Below are 16,777 nucleotides of genomic sequence, written 5' to 3'. Positions count from 1 at the left end.
TGACAATGGGGGCGGGAAGTGACTGGAGCTGGCATGGGTTGGGATGAGAGGTAATGTGACAGGGTAATGCGCCAGTCACCTTCCTCCTCATCCTTCAGAAGAGGCTGCACTGGGGGATGTAGGGGGGGCAGTGACAAGAAGGCTTCATATACAGTTCACAGTGAGTCCAAGTAGTGGTTGCCATGCGAACCACAACTTTCTGTATTGTCCATCTTGGTGCATAGTGTTACATTAACACAAACGTGCATGTAATTTATGTTGTGAAGAACAGGTTTGAAGGTGCTGCCTGGGCGTGCTGCTGCTGTCCCTGCATTTTGTTATAATCCACTTTTGGGTGATGTGGCCTTGCAGTCACATTCTCGACTGTACATGCTAGACCCTGCCATGGCCTCTCCCTGGGCAGGCCAGTCAGACATCTTGTGCTGTGGCAGAGAGAAGGAACAGTGCTGACAATCCCATCACCTGCAATAGCTGCGGCTTCTGCTGCTGCTCTGAGTGCTTGGCATGGTTCCTAACATCCACTCTTCTTTGCCGGTCACAGGTACCAAACCAAGGAAATCCTGGCCTAGAAAGGCCCTGCTCATCCTGGGGTTCCTCTTTGCTTTGGCTGTGATTGCCTTAATCGCGATGGCAGTGAGTCAGAACAAGCCACTCCCAAAGAATATTAAGGTACTGTGAAGGGGTCATTACAAGAGAAACAGCATAACTGGGTGGGGCAAGGGTAGCTCTGAGACACCCCTGAATTTTCATGTGTTTCACCCACCACATCTTTTGGGTCTTGCTAATTCCCTTTGTCCTCTCCCTGAACCTCAAGCATTTTCTCTTCCCAGTTTCCCTGTAAAAACAAGCCCATTTCTGGTGGTCTTCATAGGTGAATCTGCACTAACCCACCGGTCAGTTCCATTTGTGACACTGTAGCTTCCAAGTTCATACTCCCTTTCTCAGGTACTGGCTTCCTCTGGGCCCCCAGGGTGCTCAACCTCCCCTCCCACCTCTTCCCACCCAGTTCTGCCCCCTCCCCCCAGCACCTCCTGCACGCAGCGGAACAGCTGATTGGAGGAGGCAGGAGGCGTTGGGAGGGAGGGGGAGGAGTTGATTGGTGGGGCCGCAGATGGACAGGAGGCTCTGGTGTGGAGTTGGCTGCTGGTGGGTGCTGAGCACCTATTAATTTTTTTCCATGGGTGCTCCAGCCTCGGAGCACCCCTGGAGTCAGCACCTATGCTCCCTTTGGTGGAAACTTTACAGGCCAGGACTTCCAGGAAGACCAGTGATCTGCCCTGATCCTGGGGACACCCAATACCACCAGTGTCTCTACTGATGCTCTGTGCATGCAGCTCAGAGCTGGCTGTCATAGAAAAAGCCTGGCGCATTGGGCCTGGGGCAAGATCCGAGTCCTGAACCAGAGGCTGTGAACCAAAGTCAGGCCATGGATAAAAGCAGATGCTCACAAGTTCACTGCCCAGTGCATGACCTTGGCAAAGTTGTTGCTAGTGTACAAGGCACTAGATATTTACATAAATATAGATCCAGCCCCATCTAGTACAAGATAAGATGGTTTGGCAGAATAATGAATAGGGAGGTTTTGTCCAAGATATCGGGAACAAGGGGAGGTAACAAACAAATGTCATGAAACACATAAGGTGGTATATTCTTGTTTGTCATATCCTATAAGTGTTGGGGTACTTTGCCTTCATTCTTTGTTTGGCCAAGGGGACAGCAGAAATTCCTGCTGCTGACTGAACTGTTCCTTGCCATAGGGCACTCGTGTTAGTGTACTGGTAACCACTGAGACAGAACGCTACAACTGTCTTTGCAATAAACCTGGCCAAGTGCCTGTGTCACTGAACCGTGCCTGTGGTCTTTCTTTATGAGTAACATGAAAGTCTGCTGAATGAGTGGGCTGTACTCGAGATCTGCTAACCAGCTGTCTGTGCGGAGCTGGACAGCACGCTGAAAAAACACACACACAAGCTGACTGACAACCCTGGTGCTAAGCATAAGCAGACAAAGCAATTGCTTAGGGCTCTGAGCAGCTCAAGGGGGGGTCCCCTATTCACTTTTTATTATAAGAATTTGCCTGTTTTAGTATGGAGGGTGGGGAATATTCCTGCTTAGGGCCCCAATAGGCTAGCACCACCTCTGCTGTAGCTACACTTACTAGTGCTCCCAGTAAGTGAAGAGTGCTCTTGTCCCACTGTCTGGCCCCACTGACTACTATTCACAGTGTCCCGTGCATTGGTCCAGAGATAACTGTTTTTTTTATCCACAGTATGGAATTGTGCTGGATGCTGGTTCGTCTCACACTAACTTGTATGTGTATGAGTGGCCAGCGGAGAAGGAGAATGACACTGGGGTGGTGCACCAGGTGGAAGTGTGTAAAGTAGAAGGTAAGCCACCAGGGAGGAGGAACGGGGGAACAGGAGGGGCGATGGGTTGATGAACAGATAGTCCAGCAGGAGGAGGGGATGGTGAAAATAATGTAATGCTTGTCAACTGGTACAGCTTCCAACCTGCCCTAAATCACTCCTCGCCTGTGTAGAGGCCAACCTACCTCTCTTGTTTGGTTTTGTTAATACAGAAATCAACAGTAAAATAACACAAAGCTAAGCTCTTACTGTCTCCTCAGCGTGGGCTGCTCCTAGATTCTGCCCTCAGGACTGCTCCATCCCCACTCTAGATCCTTTCTACCAGAGATCCACTTCCATTTCCCTCATAGCCTGGTGGGGTAAAATGCCATCTGCTGCAATGAGTGAGCAGAAGTCAACTAACTTTTGCAGCAGAGTCAGCACCTGCTAACGGGAGGTGCAAACACCACCATCCTGTTAGACACCTACTTGCCAGAGCTTTCTATGACTTTGCAAAACAGATAAAATATCCTCAATCTAATTGCAATGCCGTAGAAAAAAATCTCTGCTGCAGAAGTGACCTCTGGGGATTCCACAAGAAATCCCAGCAGGCTGCTGAGAAGTCACCCAGTTTTACTGACCAGAACTACTGTGTCAAGTACATCCAGGACTGGTCAATACACAGTGCATCTCTGATCACATCTACGCTATTCTCCATATAGTTGAACAGTCTGATATGCTCTATAAGAGAAGTACCACATTATCTGCATATAAACATAACTCCTGTTCATCAGGGCAGCTGGTATATCTGTAGTCTGTATTCCTTGACTAGTTCTTAAACATAAGAATGGCCAACGAGCTATTAAATAACCACATAGACCTAGACACCAAGATCATATTCAGGTTGGCAATACATTCTTAAAATCATCATGTAAATGCGCCTTTGTGTGATCCAGGAAGCTCTTGGCAGGACTGGCTCTAGACCAAATGCACTCCAGGTGAGGAGCGTTTTCTCCCTCCTCTGCACCCCACATTTGTTAAACTTTTGAATACCTTATTTTTTACAGTTACACAATAAAACAAGATTCACTATGTCACAGCTGGGTTCTCACTTCACTTCAGTTCGTTCTTATACCTCTCTGACTGGCGATGCCCTACCCCTTAGATATCCACAAGGGCATGGCTGACAACATTCTAGGAGGTTCGAAGAAAATGTAGTTCTCAGAAAGTCTGGAATGTACCATGAGTTTCTACAAAGGTCCAGAACATTCTAGGAAGTTAGTGAAAAATGAATCCACGTATAGAATACCTGAAACATTTTACTTCAAACATTCTATTTTCCCTTTTGTCGCTAACAACAAAAACAGCACCCCAAGTCTGCGTCCCTCACGCCTGACATCCCAGGCGCTCTCCTGGGTCACCTGCCCCTAAATCCAGCCCTGGTTCTTGGTGCCAGCTGGCATAGGGCACAAGGGGTGCATAGGGTTTTACAGGAATCCCCTGGGTCAGATGCATATTAAGGTCACCAAAGGGTGGCATGTAAGGTCTCTGTCAAGAACCAGAGCCCCTGGTCGTCATAATCTCTTTGAAATGCATATACGGATAATAATTAAAGAGTTATGTATCTATACTGGAAATTATGTTCTCAAACCCTTGGGGTTAAGACAGGTAACCATGAGATGACAGGCCTTAAACAAACTCCTTTGAAGCAGGAGATAGCAGACATTTACCTCCTGTCTGGTCATTGTGTCTCACAACATACGCGAATGGAGCCAGATGCTGATTAGGAGATTGCAAAGTCGACAAGAAAGGGCAGTCAGAGGAAAAACAATCAGCAGAGGGAGACGTGTTTATGGAAAAAGAACAAAGGATGGTTCTGATTTAAGTAAAGGCAGCAAAAGACACCGTGCATCCTTCTCTTAGGCAATAAGCTGACAGGTGACTTATCTCATAAAAAGGGATCAGAGCCTGCCTGGCTGGAAAACACTGGTGAGCAATACTTCATTAGATATGAGAGTACCAGTAATAGGTGAGATCAATTGAAGCAGCCAAGCTAGAAGTGCATTCAGGAGCAGTATCAGGGTATGTGGAATGGTGGGTCCTTTATTCTTGAATGTTCTTTTCTGATAGTGCAAAGAACCTGAGCCTGCACAGGACAAGTCCAGGCATTTCCCTGATGGGAGCAGAGGATGTTACATCTGCTAGAATCTAGGATGCAGTATTTTTGTTGGGTTTTTTAAATTGCTATTTTGAATGTATTGGTTTTAAGAAATTGTAAATGTCATTAATGGGGTGTATAAATACCAATGTGGTAGCTGGTGAAAGATGGTGTCTGTGCTGGATCAGACAAGAGGTGAGGTGTCGGTATTTCACTGTGACTTGTTATACCAGAGGAGCCTACAGGCTGTTACAAGGTGTGTCAGGTGTTCTTGGACCTGCCTGTAAAAGGGGAGGGGAGCATTTGTGGTCACTCTTGGGAATATAGTTTTACGCTTTTGACCTGAGCAGTTAGCCAATATTGAGGGTCTTGCAGGTTGTTTCCACTAAGAGATTTAAAGAATGTCATCAGTTTCAGATGTATGTAAAGATCTGTTCTTCTTCGAGTGATCACTCGATTCCAACAGGTGTGCACACACCGCAAGCATGGTCGTCGGAAAGTTTTCCCTTAGCAGGTCCCGTTGGGTTGGCTGTGGAGCCCCCTGGAGTGGCGCCTTCATGGCGCTCAATATATGACCCTGCTGACCCGACCCCTCTTCAGTTCCTTCTCACCTTCCGTGACGGCCATTGTAACTGCATTCGCTTGCCTTGCAAGTGCTTCCCTTAGTTTTCTTCTTTAGCCTGTAGTTTCTAGTCTAGATTTCAGTTAGTAGTTACTTTAGTTTAGTGTATATAGTAGTTTGGGTTAGGGTGCGGGGTCAACCCCTATCCCTTACCTCCACTCGGCTCCGGGGCATGCCTCGGGGCCAAGGGTTTAAACCTTGCGGGTCCTACGGTAAGCCCATGCCAACGGGTGACCCCCCCAACGACACATGCCTGAAGTGTCTGGGGGAAGAGCACCAAACAGACAGGTTCAAAATCTGCAAGTCTTTCCTCCCTTGAATGAAGAAAGAGAGGGATTTCCGTCTGAAACAACTTGTGATGGAATCCGCTCTCCGTCCACAGCCTGCCACAGAGTGCCGGGATCCGGCACCAAGGACATCAGTGTGGAGCGCCCTGGCCTCGAGGAAAGACTCTGATTCAAGAGACCCTCAGCACTTGCTCCCTGGCACCGCAAGCGGCGCAGTCAACCAGGCACCACTCGCACTCATCCGTGCCGCACAAGCATCACAAGAAGACAGGCAGGGGTTGTTCCCCGGTGCCAAAGGCAGTGCCAGGCACAATAGCAGGGCGTCCCACAAAGGAGCACTCAGCACCCAAGGACCAGGAGTTGGCGCTGTAGAGTCCACGGACAGACAGTGCCAGGTGGAGGAGTTGCAGTCCCCCTCCACCCTAGACTCTTTTGAAGCCACCAGGGACCTGATAGAAATAACGGCCCCTCAACCTCTGGTTATCAGGGACAAAATCCCCGGGACTGCTGTGCCTGGCACCATCTAGGAGCAAGCCGGCCAGGATGCAGCGATCATCTTCCCCGGCACAGCACTGTTCACCCCGGCACCGTTCGGGTTCACCATTCCCGAGGCACCGTTCCCCAGCTCAAGACCCCGTGCATGGTTCCCAAGCTCGGTCCCCATCAGCGGCCTCTCAGCACCAGTCCCCATCAGTGGACTCTTGGCACCAGCGGAGCAGCATCGATCCCCGTCAATGGCCTCTCAGCACTAATCCCTGGCACAGGAACATCGGCACTGGTCCCCAGCTCAATACCACTTGGGGCCGCCATGGGCATCACAATCTGGATCAGTGTCATATGACTTGTGCAGGGACTCATTTTATTCACAATACAGCAGGCACAGGTCGCATTGGTGCAGAAGTGAGGCAGCAGCGGCATGGCCTCCACATTGGCAGCTACAGCCTCAATGGCCTCTTTGGAATCCCTGGGCTTATCCCTAGGCCCAGGGCTCATTCTCCAGGGGCACTCGGTCAGTAGCCTCCGAGGCCCGAGCACCTCAGTATAAAGATTGCCCAGCACCTCAGGGATTGGAATTGACACCAGCACAGGGCCTGCAGCCTGTCCAGGACACCGTCGACGCAACCACAACTACAACCCTAATAGCCGGCCAGACTACCACTGCCGCAACAACAGTCAGTGCAGAGCCCACAGGCACTGACGAGGGGAACGCTAGAGAGCTGGATGGTCAGGAGCACCCGGTACCGCCTCTAGCCTCCTCATCCTCGTCCCCGACAAGGCGGTTGCAGGGACTTCGACCTCATAACCTCCCCCGATAGACCACCATGTGCACCAGGACCTCTTGCGCAGAATCGCCCGCAACATGGGATTGCAGGTGGAGGAGGTTATCGAACCAGAGGACCCCATGGTCGATATCCTGACACCGGAGGGTCCCTCCTAATTAAAACTATACAGAACAATACAAAATGCTGTGGCAAACCCTGGCATCAATTTTCCCCTACGGTGAGGGGCGTGGAGCACAAGTACTTTGTCCCATCCAAAGGATATGAGTACTTGTTCTCGCACCCACAGCTCTGCTGCCTAGTAGTGACTGCGGAGAGACAGGGCCGGCAAAGAACAACCCCAAATCCAAGGAGTCTAAAAGATTAGACCTTTTTTGGTAGACCTTCTACTCCACAGGGGGCCTGCAGCTGAGAATAGCTAAACAACAAGCTATCCTCAGCAGATACAACTTCAACTCGTGGGCCTCCATGTTGAAGTTCAAGGAGCCAATTCCATCAGACTCCAGGGCTGAATTTGCAGCCATTATTGATGAAGGGAAGGCAGTGGCACGAACCTCTCTTCAAGCCTCCCTTGTTGCAGCGGACTCTGCTGCCTGCACCCTCTCATCGGGGTTAGCTATGAGAAGGGGTTCATGGCTGCAGGGGTCTGGACTGCCCCCCAAAGTGCAGCAAACTCTTCAGGGTCTGCTCTTCAAGGGCATAGGTTCAATCTTCTTCGAGTGATTGCTCATGTGCGTTCCAATAGGTGTATACAGGTTGCTGCCGACCTACCGCCTGCTCAGTTCCTTCTTACCAGCAGTGACTGTTATTAGAGCAGCTCAGTCTCTTGCATTTGCAAGTGCCTACCTAGTGGTTCCCTTTTCTTAGTTGTAAATAGTTATTAGTTAGTTATATAGTAGCTTGTAATAGCTGGGCTTACTTCGGGGGGCTTCTCACCCACCCTAGTTTACCCAGGCACCAGGGCATGCCTCAGTCGCAGGGGTTTAAGGCATGCAAGAGGTGTGCAAAACTTATGCCCACAGGCGATCCACACACTGCCTGTCTCAGGTGCTTAGGAGAGGGTCATCAGACAGATAAGTGCCTAATTTGCAGGAGCTATAGACCCAGGACTAAGAGAGAGCAGGACTATCATTTAAAGCTCCTTCTGATGGTGTCGGCCCTCCATCCCCAGCCAGCAACGAAAACGGCACTCGCATCATTGGTGCGCAGCGCCCCGGCCTCAGTGCGGGATGTCCTGGCACCGAAAAAGGACTCCTCCAAGGAGCACCGGCGCCGCTCCCCGGCTCGTAAGGCCAGTTCTACCAGGCAGCACCGCTTACAGCCTTAGAATCATAGAATCATAGAATATCAGAGTTGGAAGGGGCCTCAGGAGGTCATCTAGTCCAACCCCCTGCTCAAAGCAGGACCAATCCCCAACTAAATCATCCCAGCCAGGGCTTTGTCAAGCCTGACCATAAAAACTTCCAAGGAAGGAGATTCCACCACGTCCCTAGGTAATGCATTCCAGTGCTTCACCACCCTCCTAATGAAAAAGTTTTTCCTAATATCCAACCTAAACCTCCCCCACAGCAAGTTGACACCATTACGCCTCATTCTGTCATCTGCTACCACTGAGAACAGTCTAGATCCATCCTCTTTGGAACCCACTTTCAGTAGTTGAAAGCAGCTATCAAATCCCCCCTCATTCTTCTCTTCCGCAGACTAAACAATCCCAGTTCCCTCAGCCTCTCCTCATAAGTCATGTCTTCCAGTCCCCTAATCATTTTAGTTGCCCTCCACTGGACGTTTTCCAATTTTTCCACATCTTTCTTGTAGTGTGGGGCCCAAAACTGAACACAGTACTCCAGATGAGGCCTCACCAATGTAAAATAGAGGGGAACGATCACGTCCCTCAATCTGCTGGCAATGCCCCTACTTATACATCCCAAAATGCCATTGGCTTTCTTGGCAACAATGGCACACTGGTGACTCATATCCAGCTTCTCATCCACTGAAACCCCTAGATCCTTTTCTGCAGAACTGCTGCCTAGCCATTCGATCCCTAGTCTGTAGCGGTGCATGGGATTCTTCCATCCTAAGTACAGGACTCTGCACTTGTCCTTGTTGAATCTCATCAGATTTCTTTTGGCCCAATCCTCTAATTTGTGTAGATCCCTCTGTTTCCTATCCCTACCCTCCAGCGTATCTCTCTCTCCTCCCAGTTTAGTGTCATCTGCAGACTTGCTGAGGGTGCAATCCACACCATCCTCCAGATCATTAATGAAGATATTGAACAAAACCGGCCCCAGGACCAACGTTTGGGGTACTCTACTTGATACTGGCTGGAGTTCAGGGGCAAGGGGTTCTACTCCTCTATTTCCTCATCCCCAAGGCCAAGGGTGGGCTCCGACCTATCCTAGATCTGCGAGACCTCAACACATTCGTAAGGAAAGTGAAGTTTCACATGATCTCTCTGACCACCATCATTCCTTCCCTGGATCCAAGGGACTGGTACACCGCCCTCAACTTGAAAGATGCATAGAATCATAGAATATCAGGGTTGGAAGGGACCCCAGAAGGTCATCTAGTCCAACCCCCTGCTCAAAGCAGGACCAAGTCCCAGTTAAATCATCCCAGCCAGGGCTTTGTCAAGCCTGACCTTAAAAACCTCTAAGGAAGGAGATTCTACCACCTCCCTAGGTAACGCATTCCAGTGTTTCACCACCCTCTTAGTGAAAAAGTTTTTCCTAATATCCAATCTAAACCTCCCCCATTGCAACTTGAGACCATTACTCCTCGTTCTGTCATCTGCTACCATTGAGAACAGTCTAGAGCCATCCTCTTTGAAACCCCCTTTCAGGTAGTTGAAAGCAGCTATCAAATCCCCCCTCATTCTTCTCTTCTGCAGACTAAACAATCCCAGCTCCCTCAGCCTCTCCTCATAAGTCATGTGCTCTAGACCCCTAATCATTTTCGTTGCCCTTCGTTGTACTCTTTCCAATTTATCCACATCCTTCCTGTAGTGTGGGGCCCAAAACTGGACACAGTACTCCAGATGAGGCCTCACCAGTGTCGAATAGAGGGGAACGATCACGTCCCTCGATCTGCTCGCTATGCCCCTACTTATACATCCCAAAATGCCATTGGCCTTCTTGGCAACAAGGGCACACTGCTGACTCATATCCAGCTTCTCGTCCACTGTCACCCCTAGGTCCTTTTCCGCAGAACTGCTGCCGAGCCATTCGGTCCCTAGTCTGTAGCGGTGCATTGGATTCTTCCATCCTAAGTGCAGGACCCTGCACTTATCCTTATTGAACCTCATTAGATTTCTTTTGGCCCAATCCTCCAATTTGTCTAGGTCCTTCTGTATCCTATCCCTCCCCTCCAGCGTATCTACCACTCCTCCCAGTTTAGTATCATCCGCAAATTTGCTGAGAGTGCAATCCACACCATCCTCCAGATCATTTATGAAGATATTGAACAAAACGGGCCCCAGGACCGACCCCTGGGGCACTCCACTTGACACCGGCTGCCAACTAGACATGGAGCCATTGATCACTACCCGTTGAGCCCGACAATCTAGCCAGCTTTCTACCCACCTTATAGTGCATTCATCCAGCCCATACTTCCTTAACTTGCTGACAAGAATGCTGTGGGAGACCGTGTCAAAAGCTTTGCTAAAGTCAAGAAACAATACATCCACTGCTTTCCCTTCATCCACAGAACCAGTAATCTCATCATAAAAGGCGATTAGATTAGTCAGGCATGACCTTCCCTTGGTGAATCCATGCTGACTGTTCCTGATCACTTTCCTCTCCTCTAAGTGCTTCAGGATTGATTCTTTGAGGACCTGCTCCATGATTTTTCCAGGGACTGAGGTGAGGCTGACCGGCCTGTAGTTCCCAGGATCCTCCTTCTTCCCTTTTTTAAAGATGGGCACTACATTAGCCTTTTTCCAGTCATCCGGGACTTCCCCCGTTCGCCACGAGTTTTCAAAGATAATGGCCAAGGGCTCTGCAATCACAGCCGCCAATTCCTTCAGCACTCTCGGATGCAATTCGTCCGGCCCCATGGACTTGTGCACGTCCAGCTTTTCTAAATAGTCCCTAACCACCTCTATCTCTACAGAGGGCTGGCCATCTCTTCCCCATTTTGTGTTGCCCAGCACAGCAGTCTGGGAGCTGACCTTGTTAGTGAAAACAGAAGCAAAAAAAGCATTGAGTACATTAGCTTTTTCCACATCCTCTGTCACTAGCTTGCCTCCCTCATTCAGTAAGGGGCCCACACTTTCCTTGGCTTTCTTCTTGTTGCCAACATACCTGAAGAAACCCTTCTTGTTACTCTTGACATCTCTTGCTAGCTGCAGCTCCAGGTGCGATTTGGCCCTCCTGATATCTTTCCTACATGCCCGAGCAATATTTTATACTCTTCCCTGGTCATATGTCCAACCTTCCACTTCTTGTAAGCTTCTTTTTTATGTTTAAGATCCGCTAGGATTTCACCATTAAGCTAAGCTGGTCGCCTGCCATATTTACTATTCTTTCGACTCATCGGGATGGTTTGTCCCTGTAACCTCAACAGGGATTCCTTGAAATACAGCCAGCACTCCTGGACTCCCTTCCCTTTCATGTTAGTCCCCCAGGGGATCCTGGCCATCTGTTCCCTGAGGGAGTCAAAGTCTGCTTTCCTGAAGTCCAGGGTCCGTATCCTGCTGCTTACCTTTCTTCCCTGCGTCAGGATCCTGAACTCAACCAACTCATGGTCACTGCCTCCCAGATTCCCATCCACTTTTGCTTCCCCCACTAATTCTACCCGGTTTGTGAGCAGCAGGTCAAGAAAAGCGCTCCCCCTAGTTGGCTCCCCTAGCACTTGCACCAGGAAATTGTCCCCTACGCTTTCCAAAAACTTCCTGGATTGTCTATGCACCGCTGTATTGCTCTCCCAGCAGATATCAGGAAAATTAAAGTCACCCATGAGAATCAGGGCATGCGATCTAGTAGCTTCCGTGAGTTGCCGGAAGAAAGCCTCATCCACGTCATCCCCCTGGTCCGGTGGTCTATAGCAGACTCCCACCATGACATCACTCTTGTTGCACACACTTCTAAACTTAATCCAGAGACACTCAGGTTTTTCCACAGTTTCGTATCGGAGCTCTGAGCAGTCATACTGCTCCCTTACATATAGTGCTACTCCCCCACCTTTTCTGCCCTGCCTGTCCTTCCTGAACAGTTTATAACCATCCATGACTGTACTCCAGTCATGTGAGTTATCCCACCAAGTCTCTGTTATTCCAATCACGTCATAATTCCTTGACATCACCAGGACCTCCAGTTCTCCCTGCTTGTTTCCAAGGCTTTGTGCATTTGTATATAAGCACTTGAGATAACCTGTTGATCGCCCCTCATTCCCAGTATGAGGCAGGAGCCCTCCCCTCACAGACATTCCTGCCTGTGCTTCCTCCCGGTATCCCGCTTTCCCACTTACCTCAGGGCTTTGGTCTCCTTCCCCCGGTGAACCTAGTTTAAAGCCCTCCTCACTAGGTTAGCCAGCCTGCTGGCAAAGATGTTCTTCCCTCTCTTCGTAAGATGGAGCCCGTCTCTGCCCAGCACTCCTCCTTCATGGAACACCATCCCATGGTCAAAGAATCCAAAGCCTTCTCTCCGACACCACCTGCGTAGCCATTCGTTGACCTCCACGATTCGACGGTCCCTACCCAGGCCTTTTCCTTCCACGGGGAGGATGGACGAGAACACCACTTGCGCCTCCAACTCCTTTATCCTTCTTCCCAGAGCCACGTAGTCCGCAGTGATCCGCTCAAGGTCATTCTTGGCAGTATCATTGGTGCCCACGTGGAGAAGCAGGAAGGGGTAGCGATCCGAGGGCTTGATGAGTCTCGGCAGTCTCTCCGTCACATCACGAATCTTAGCCCCTGGCAAGCAGCAGACTTCTCGGTTTTCCCGGTCAGGGCGGCAGATAGATGACTCAGTCCCCCGGAGGAGAGAGTCCCCGACCACCACCACCCGCCTTCTCCTCTTGGGAGTGGTGGTCGTGGAACCCCCAACCTCAGGACATCGCATCTCATGCCTCCCAACCAGCGGGGTCTCCTTCTGCTTTCTCCCCCCAGACATATCATCTGGTCCACTCTCCGCAATGGTACCTGTGGAGAGAACATGAAAGCGGTTAGTTACCTGTGTCTGTGTTACTGGAACCCGGACATTCCGCTTACCTCTTCTGGAGGTCACATGTTGCCAAGCTTCTTCACTGGCCTCTTGGCTCCTCTGTGCAACCTGCTCTATATCTTTAGAGCTTTGTGCCCCTAGAAGGCTATCCTGAGTTTGGTCCAGAAAATCCTCAGTCTCTCGTATACAACGCAGGGTCGTTACCTGTTGCTCCAGACCTTCAATCTTCTCTTCCAATATGGAGACCAGCTTGCACTTTGTACAGACAAAGTCGCTTCTGTCCTGTGGAAGAAAGACAAACATGGCACATCCAGTGCAGGTCACAATAGCTGAACCCCCCCCTTCCATATCACCTACCTACTATGAGCTTCCTCAGAGACGTTGGCAAGATGTAAGCCTCACTGGGCTCACTCCAGGCGAACTCCCAGGCAAACTCCTGCTGTGAGCTGCTCTGCTGTCCCCGCTGGTTCGCTGCCGCTCAGCTGGTTCGCGAGGCTCTGGCTATTTTTTACTTCCATATATCCATTATCCCGGCCCACAGACGTTTTCTTTGCTTCATGGTCAGCGGCCAACACTGCCAGTTCAGGGTGCTTCTGTTTCGGCTCTCGGCGGCCCCCCGGGTGTTCACCAAGTGTATGGCGGTCATGGCAGCCTTCCTCCGTAAACGTCCGGTGCAAGTGTTCCCATACCTGGATGACCGGCTCATCAAAGCCAAGTCGCAAGCACAGGCGGCAGAGCATGTGTCTCTGGCCTGGGCCACATTCCACAGGCTGGGCCTCATATTGAATGTGCCCAAATCCACACTAGCCCTGACGCAGAGAATAGAGTTCAAAGGGGCTCTCTTGGACTCCACGCAAGCCAGGGCTTCCAAGCACTCATGAACATTATCAAAACCTTCTCAGATTCCCCACAACCACGGCCAGAAATTGCATGAAACTGTTGGGGCATATGGCAGCCTGCACATATGTGGTCCAGCACACCAGGTTATGCCTTCAGTCCCTCCAGGCATGGTTGGCACGGTGCACAGCCCAGGCAGGGACCTACTGGACATGATAGTGACCCTCCCCCCTTGCATTCTTGAGTCTCTCCACTGGTGGCTGCAGCCACAAGTGGTCTGTGCGAGAGTACCCTTTGGCAAACTCCAGCCTACACTATCGCTAGTCACGGACGCCTCGGCGCTCGGTTGGGGAGCGCACTTGGGCAATACCAGAACCCAAGGCCTATGGTCCCACGCAGAATTATCGCTGCACATCAATGTAAGGGAGCTGAGGGCGGTTCGTCTGGCATGCCAAGTGTTCCAGGCCTGCCTGCAGGGTACGTGTGTTGGTGCTGACAGACAACACTGCAGCAATGTTCTAGATAAACAAACAGGATGGTGCTCGCTCCTCTCCCCTGTGTCAGGAAGCCCTCGAGCTGTGGGATTTTTGCATCGCCCACTCATTACACCTTCCAGGAGCGCAAAACAAGCTAGCCGATTGCCTCAGCCACTCGTTCTATGGTCATGAATGGTCCCTCAGGCTGGACATCGTGCACTCGATTTTCCAGAGACGGGGCTCTCCCCACATAGACCTGTTCACGACACAGAGCAACAGGAAGTGCCAGCAGTTCTGCTCTTTCCTGAACCACAGCCCAGGCTCCACCGCAGACGCCTTTCACCTTTCATGGACGAGTCACCTGCTTTATGCATTCCAGTCATTCCGTCTCATACACAGAGTCCTCCTCAAGACTCGCTGGGACGGGGCTTCCTTGATCCTCATAGTGCCAGCGTGTCCCCGCCAGCACTGGTTCACCTTGTTGTTGAACCTCTCCTCTCAGTGGACAGACCAGTAGCGCTTCCTGTGTGCCTGACCCTAATCACACAGGACCACGGCTATCTGCAACACCCCAGCCTGGAGTCCCTCCAACTTATGGCATGGAAACTCCATGGCTGAACCCCCTTGAGCATCAGGGGGTCCTGCTGGCAAGTAGGAAACCCTCCACTCATGCCACATACCTGGCAAAGTGGAAGCGTTTTTCCATCTGGTCTCTGCAGAGGGGCACTGTACTGCAACGAGCACCAATTCCCCTTGTTTTGGACTACCTATTATACCTCAAGCAGCAGGGGTTGGCAATATCATCTCTCAGGGTACACCTTGCTGCCATTTTGGCCTTCCACCCGGGGGCAGCTGGTAGGTCAGTCTTTGACAATCCCATGGTGGGCCGGTTTCTCAAGGGCTTGGACAGACTTTATCCCCAGGTATGACAGCCCGTTCCCCAGTGGGACCTCAACGTCGTCCTGTTCATGCTCATGGGGCCCCTCAAGCCCATGGTGACCTGCCCTCTGTCCTAATTTTCCTGGAAGGTGGCCTTTCTGATAGCCATAACCTTGGCCAGAAGGATACCCGAGCTCAGAGCGCTGACTTCCGAGTCCCCCTATATGGTCTTTTATAAAGACAAGGTGCAGCTATGCCCTAACCCTGCATTTCTGCTAAAGGTAGTCTCCCAGTTTCATGTGAACCAGGACATATTTTTACCTGTGTTCTTCCCTAAGCCTCATGCCAGTAACAGAGAGCACATGTTCCATTCCCTGGACATCAGGCGTGCCCTAGCATTCTACAATGAGTGCACAAAACCATTTTGCAAGTCACTACAGCTCTTTATTGCAGTCACAGAAAGGATGAGGGGGCTCCCGATCTCTTCCCAGCGCATTTCATCATGGATCACGTCCTGTATCAGGACGTGCTATGACCTGGCTAAAATTCCAGCCCCTGCGCTTACGGCACACTCCATGAGAGCGCAGGCATCGTCTGCAGCATTCCTGGCGCAGGTCCCTATCCAGGACATATGCAAGGCAGCAACATGGTCTTCCATGCACACCTTCACGTCACACTACGTCATTACCCAACAGGCAAGGGATGATGCAGCCTTTGGCAGGGTAATCCTGCCCTCAGCAACCAGATGAACTCTGACCCCTCCACCAAGGAAACTGCTTGGAAGTCACCTATTGGAATGCACATGAGCAACCACTCAAAGAAGAAAAAACGGTTACCTACCTCTCATAACTGTTGTTCTTCGAGATGTGTTGCTCATGTCCATTCCAAATCCCATCCGCCTCCCCTGTCGAAGTATTCCGGCAAGAAGGAACTGAGCAGGTGGTGGGTCGGCAGGGGACTATATACACCGCCATAAAGGCGCCACCCCAGGGGTCTCCACAGCTGACCTGACGGGTACCGCTAGGGGAAAAGCCTTCCAGCGATTGTGCATGCGGCACGCGCACACACCTATTGGAATGCACATGAGCAACATATCTCGAAGAACAACAGTTACGAGAGGTAAGTAACCGTTTTTTCTCGGAGCTGACGGACTCCAAGCTCCACAGCCTGGAGGACTCCCGGTCGATCCCTGCTACCCAGCATAAACACTTCAAACCGCAGCCTCAACAGCAGTGCTCCTACCCTCCTCAACCCAGGCAAGACTTCTATAGATGGAGCGGTAGGAATGGCAGGCGCAGACTGTCACACCCCACATCAGGTCAGGGCCAGGGCCTGACCAAACCTTCCTCGGGCTCTAAGCAGGCCTCTTGAAGGGATGCCCAAGTACGGCACACCTGCAGTGGATCCTTCCTCTTGTTTTATTAATCATCTATCCCATTTCTACCGTGCTTGGTCCCAAATAACATCGGTCCACTGGGTCCTTCGCACAGTAGAGGTGAGATATTCTCTCCAATTCTGCTCCTCCCCTCCCTGCCACCCACCTTCCCCGTCCCTCTTCAGGGACCCCTCTCACGAGCAACTCCTTATCCAGGGGCAGTGGAGGAGGTTCCTCGGGAGCTAAGGGGCAGGGGATTCTACTCCTATTATTTCCTAATCCCCAAGGCAAAAGGGGGTCTCAGACCTATTTTAGACCTTCAAGGACTCAACCAGTTCATGGTGAAGTTGAAGTTCTGCA

At 50.9% G+C, this 16,777-nt stretch overlaps 1 protein-coding gene across 5 annotated transcripts in view; it reads left to right on the top strand.

Annotated features, from left to right (window-relative positions):
* Positions 1–16,777, top strand: part of ENTPD1 (ectonucleoside triphosphate diphosphohydrolase 1) — a 112,404-nt gene that overhangs the window by 81,460 nt on the left and 14,167 nt on the right. For all 5 annotated transcript variants that reach the window (XM_043518266.1, XM_043518265.1, XM_043518264.1 and 2 more), the window contains 2 exons: positions 542–669; positions 2,270–2,387. In XM_043518266.1, coding sequence (XP_043374201.1) covers positions 628–669; positions 2,270–2,387 — 160 coding nt within the window. In that variant the 5' untranslated portion in view covers positions 542–627. The remainder of the gene's footprint in view (positions 1–541; positions 670–2,269; positions 2,388–16,777) is intronic.

The sequence above is a fragment of the Dermochelys coriacea genome, chromosome 7 (assembly GCF_009764565.3).
Source record: "Dermochelys coriacea isolate rDerCor1 chromosome 7, rDerCor1.pri.v4, whole genome shotgun sequence".
Classification (NCBI taxonomy): domain Eukaryota; kingdom Metazoa; phylum Chordata; order Testudines; family Dermochelyidae; genus Dermochelys; species Dermochelys coriacea.
The sequence above is the reverse complement of the archived record's forward strand: the minus strand, read 5'-3'. Positions and strand labels throughout refer to the sequence as shown.